This window comes from Monopterus albus, unplaced genomic scaffold (genome assembly GCF_001952655.1).
Source record: "Monopterus albus unplaced genomic scaffold, M_albus_1.0 scaffold67.1, whole genome shotgun sequence".
Lineage (NCBI taxonomy): Eukaryota > Metazoa > Chordata > Actinopteri > Synbranchiformes > Synbranchidae > Monopterus > Monopterus albus.
The window spans coordinates 2,450,551-2,455,821 of record NW_018127947.1 but is presented as its reverse complement, the minus strand read 5'-3'; the positions used below and the strand labels follow the sequence as shown (position 1 = coordinate 2,455,821).

The 5,271-nt window shown below is 43.8% G+C and overlaps 1 protein-coding gene and 1 long non-coding RNA gene across 2 annotated transcripts in view; one reads left to right on the top strand and one right to left on the bottom strand.

Moving 5' to 3' along the window:
• Nucleotides 1-5,271, bottom strand: part of grid1b (glutamate receptor, ionotropic, delta 1b) — a 437,638-nt gene that overhangs the window by 8,474 nt on the left and 423,893 nt on the right. Inside the window, 1 exon segment of the mRNA XM_020604601.1 lies at nucleotides 1-153. Coding sequence (XP_020460257.1) covers nucleotides 1-153 — 153 coding nt within the window.
• LOC109962695 (uncharacterized) lies at nucleotides 2,582-3,846 on the top strand. The gene is made up of 3 exons (XR_002275300.1): nucleotides 2,582-2,898; nucleotides 3,332-3,505; nucleotides 3,808-3,846. It is a non-coding gene; the product is annotated as an uncharacterized LOC109962695 (long non-coding RNA).

Genomic DNA, 5,271 nt, shown 5'->3' with positions numbered 1-5,271 from the left:
AGGAGACAGAAGACGCCAGAAAAACTGTGCGGTTTGAGGGAGCGGCCGTCTGGGTGGGCGTTGGCGTGGCTGTTGAGGTCACAGCGGCCAGTGTGAGGCCACCACTTCTGCTTCATGATGTCCAGGTCACCTTTTTCCTGCAGCTCCAAGATCCTGCAGGGGGATGAGAGACCAACAGGTGAGTCTTTAATTCATCTCCTTAACCTTCTGAAGTCTTGTGACCCTCAGGGCCCCAGATGCCTGAGGCAGGGGATATTTAAGGATAATCACCTTTAGTGGCCAAGTATGTTACACACAAGGAATTTGTTTCCGGTACAGAACCGATGGCTCTAACCATCGGGGGCAATGGGGGGGTTCAGTGTCTTGTCCAAGGACACTTCGACACGCGGACTGGAGGCACTGAACCTTCAACCTTCTGGTTGGGAGACGACTGCTCTACCCACTGTACCACTGTCGCCCTGATGACTTCCTGCGTCATTTTCATATTTGCTTACATAGACATGTCTGTATTGTGTTTCATTGGCTGGTCAAGTTTAATACTGTAGCTGAGACAGGGCAAGGCAACTGTAGAAAAGTGTGAAACATTTAACACGCATAAATAGTATGAAGGTACTTTTGTCTTTTTAATGCAAAGAAAAATCAGGTTTGTAATTAAAAACGAGCAGGAAATCTTTTTTACATCATAAAAAGTTTTGAATCAATCTGCCTACTAGTGCACCTCTATTGGCCAGTTGGCACTGAGTGACAGCTGTGACGAGCCAGTGAATTTGGCCCGGGTCTCTGACCTTTATTGCCACAAATTCATTCATGTTCCAGGGCCTGACTTGTCCTGAAGCTGCTCATGGAGAAGAGGGTGTAGGGTGAGTTCACACAGAATGAGATAAAGTTAATAAAACCATTGTTTATGCAGAGCTATGAATTTGCACATTTGATGTTTACTACCAGGCGCTTAGTGCTAACCGGCCTGAACCTGCACATGGCGGATGCCTTATTCATAGCTAAACATGTACCAAGTGTTTTCTAAACTAAAGAGCAACTTAATGTTAAAAATTATGGGTTGAGTTCAAACTACAAATCAGGCCCTGGAACATGAATGAATTATTACTGGTAAAGGTCAGAGACCAGGGCCAAGGTCATTGGCTTGTCACAACTGTCACTCAGTGTCAACTGGCCAACAGAGGTTCGTTACCCCCCTGGATTGTAATGTGAACTGCAAAGATTTTTGAATGACACTAAAAACAAGCTGGCTTCTTTTTAATTGCATTACAAAGACACAGAAGTACCTTCATACAATATAATATAGAAAAGAGACTGTGGCCTTCATCAGGGTCATCATCACAAATGTTTAAATGAGATGGGAATGACAGATTAGTTTGTTTTGAAGCCATTCTGTAATACCTTTTCTTCAATGCTTGGCATTGTGGAGGGGGAAATAAATTCCCATGCTTTTTAATGTCAGGGTGGCTGTCCTCCACCTGAGGCTCAGTAGCATCTGGGTGATGCAGCAGGACAGTGACCCTAAACTTTAAAGTAAAGCCATGACAGAAAAGCCTCAAAACTAAAAAACCTGTCTCTATGTGTCAGAGCCCAGACCTCGACCCAGCAGAGATACCGTGGACTGAGCTCAGAGAGCTGTTCACCAGATGTCCTGGGAACATGTCTGAGCTGAAGCAGGTCTGTGAGGAAGAACAGTCTACAGCTACAGGGTAAGGCTGCCAAAGGTGGCTTGACCAGTAATTACATCCAAAGGTTCACTTACTGTTTCCACCAGCACTTTAAATATGTAATAACAGGGGTTCAATAAAGACATGAACCCTAATTGTCTGTGATCAGTGACATGCGGTGAGGTTGACAGCTGGTGAGGCACTAACTCTTTTACAGTCAGATTTACAAATACAAATGAACCGTTAACAGACAATGCGTTATGTTTTATATCAGCATTCTTCACACAAACGTGACCCATATTTAATTTGAGGTTAAAATTTATTCCAGTTGAGCTTATTTCTAACTAGAAATAATAAAAGTTTATGGTCTTACCTTAATTTTCTCATCTTGGAAATGTAATCTTCCATTTTGATAAGGCGGATTGTAAAGGAAATATAAACAAGCACGAAGAAGATTGAATCTGTGGGCTCACTAGCGCCCTCTGCCTTGAGGAAGGCGTACTGTTTGCCTCACCGAGTAACTTTTTTACTGGGTTTTATGGTTAATCTGGAGCCTAAACACGTTACAGAACTACATTTTATACATTATCCAGATTATGGCAAGGCAGAGCATATAATCAGAGTGTTTGAAAGCATTTTATTTGTGATATATAGAGGGACAGCGACACACTACTTGCATCGCATACAGTTTGTGAGGATTACACGATCCACTGAGAGGCACAGCAAAGTGCTGCCTCATCGCGCATCTCCTCCATGTATTTGACCGGGACATACGGAAATTCTGCTATTCTTTATTGAAAAAAAATCCTTCATCGGATTCGAACAGCAAAAGGGCCTACAACACACACCAGCCGACAAATATTAACATTTATTCTATTTTATGGTTAACTTTTTTTTTCTTTTCAAGATTGACAGGGGAGGCTCTGCCTCACCTGACCGCACGTCACTGTCTGTGATATTAAACACAGTGCGTCTTAGAAGAGAGACCAGATCACAATAAAGTGACCAAATCATGTAGAAAACTGGGTCAGTCCAAATGGCTCACTTACTTTGCCTTGCCTCTAAAGGATGGCAGGTCTTTAGCAGTTTTCTTCTGGTTGGTCTTTGCATTGTGTCTGACCCTGATGAAGGTCCCAAGCTGCTGTTGATGCTACATGTGCAGCTGGAGTTTTGACTTCCATCTGCAACTGTAGTGCTCTACCACACAATGATACAACAGTGACCTGCTACACAGGTAAAGCTAGACTCAGGACTATGCTAACAGATTGGTCACATGGTAATAAATGAATGCAAACCCACAGGCCTGGACAAATCAGTTCAGCCCTGTCTCATCACTGCTGTAAGGCTGGTACAGAAAAGGATTATTATGGGCTTTTACATGACTTGTTAATTGGACTAATCAATGTTGAGCTCAGCTTCAGCCAGTGACTTTTTGAGGGTCTGTTCGATAAAACTGACATTACAGGGCCTCAAATGAAATGTAAAAGGGACATAACTGTCATGTAAAAACAATCATCCTGCATTGGTTGTAATCATGTGCCACCTGAGAAGATACTGAGTTACTGAAGCGTTTCATTGCTGCTAGGCTCAGTGCAGGTGGTAATTTGTGGCTTCATCTCTGCAGAATGCCGCACGGATTGATTTTTTTTTTTCCTCTTTCTGCTCAGACGAGGAATCAGCTTTTCTTTAAAACCTGACCAAACAGCCATGTGTTGTGATGGCAGGCCTCACCTTCCAAGAGAGGAAGGCAGTGGCATCGCTAAGAAAAAGACGAGCACCCTGAACACAGAAGATCTGCACCCTCACTCGCGTGAGATCCTATCAACAGCTGCAGGAGAAAGGTAAACAGCCTAAAACACCTGGAGAAGTCACCTCTCACATACAGTATATGGACTAAAGGGAAGCGCCCCACTGAGACCCAGCAGCAGCAGTGTACGGTGGTGCACACAGTCTGTCCTCGCTCCTATATTGGTAACTTTTCAAGAAGACATTCATTCCATAGCCTAACAGCCTATAGGATCTAGACAATTCAGTCAGGTAGCCTATGATGCCTCTGAGCTTAAATAGCAATTTAAATTGATATGAGATCTCTCAACAAGTAAGAACAGTCATGTTGTTATGTACGCTGTTTGACTCTACACAGACAGTACATGGCGGCAGACCATCTGACCTCAGAGACTGAGGAAGGTGTCCAGACTCAGCGACCACAGCCTGACTGCTGAGAGCAGCCACCACTGGAGGCCGGACTGTGTCAGCTCTGTCCACAGAGAGAGGCGGAGACAGAAACACTTTGCACTGAAACACCTATGGACATTTAAGAACAAAGCTCTTCACACATTTGAAATGTGTGACTCGCTCCCTGAGCAACTCAAAATACATAGGAAAACAGTGTCAGTATCAAAACATGCCTGTGCATGTTTCCAAGTGAACAGACGCGCAGCACAGCAACACCACACTACATGTGTAGCTCATGTCCTCACAGCTCGCTCTGACCCCGAACCAACACCCTACGTCTGACGCCTATTATTTTACTTCAGCGAGGTGCCCTGCTGCACCCAACCTGGATAAGCAGATGATAGTGGATGGATTATTTTACTTAAATGATGATATAAATTACCTTTTTAGTTATATGAATTGTGATGATTGTAATACTAAGGTTTTGGCAGCCTGTACACGGAGACAGTCAGTAAAGCTGGTTGAATTGAACTGTTCAACTGAAGGCTCAGCTCTTAATTAGAATATTTTACCATGTTTATTACCTTTCTCATTAAAGTATTTTTTATTCATGTACTTTAAGTTTACATTATTACTTTTGTACCTTGTTTGTCAGTCATCTGTAAAGCCCTTTGAATTATTTAAGTTGTACAAAATGTGCTACATAAACAACGTTCTCTTCCTACAATTCAGACTACGTTGTCTTTTTGACTTTTTCAGAGTTGGTTTGCTCTAAAGCTCAGCAGCGATTATCTTGTCACTTCAAGCCCACACAGATGCTGGAGCAGCACAGTTACTACTAGCAGTTAACGCATCTCGATGACTGTAGAAATCTGTCTTGGCAATCAGCTAACAAACCTGTACAGCCAGGGCACCAAACATCAGAGCTGTCCGAGTCTGAAAAAGCCCAAACCGCCAGTAACAGCAGAACACACAGCCCTAGTGATCCAGGCAGCTTGCTCCACCTCATCTGTGACCTGACATACTACTCTGCTTCCCTCAGGCCGCCGCCCTCGTTGCCTCAACTTGGGCCATCATAATTAAGCAAACTGCCACAGTCACTGAATCTGCTTGTAGCTATGGTAAAATCAGAACCCAGTTTGCTGCATTAAATCCTCTCTGCTCAGCTAGAACACACTGAAGGTCGCTGTGCTGCAGTCTCCATCTCGACCCCCTAGAAACAGCCCGAGGACAAAACAGTTTGGCAACACAAAAGTCTGCAGAGGTTATTCATAGCAGGATTAACAAATGCAAACCCAGGGAGGAGGTGCTGCAGCAGCTACGGGACTAGGTATTAAAATGATGGTTGGAAATGTGAACACTGAACAGCGGCTCTAGCCTTAGTTTAACACTGAGATGCATTGTTCCTGGTCGTCCCTGAGTGAGAAACTGT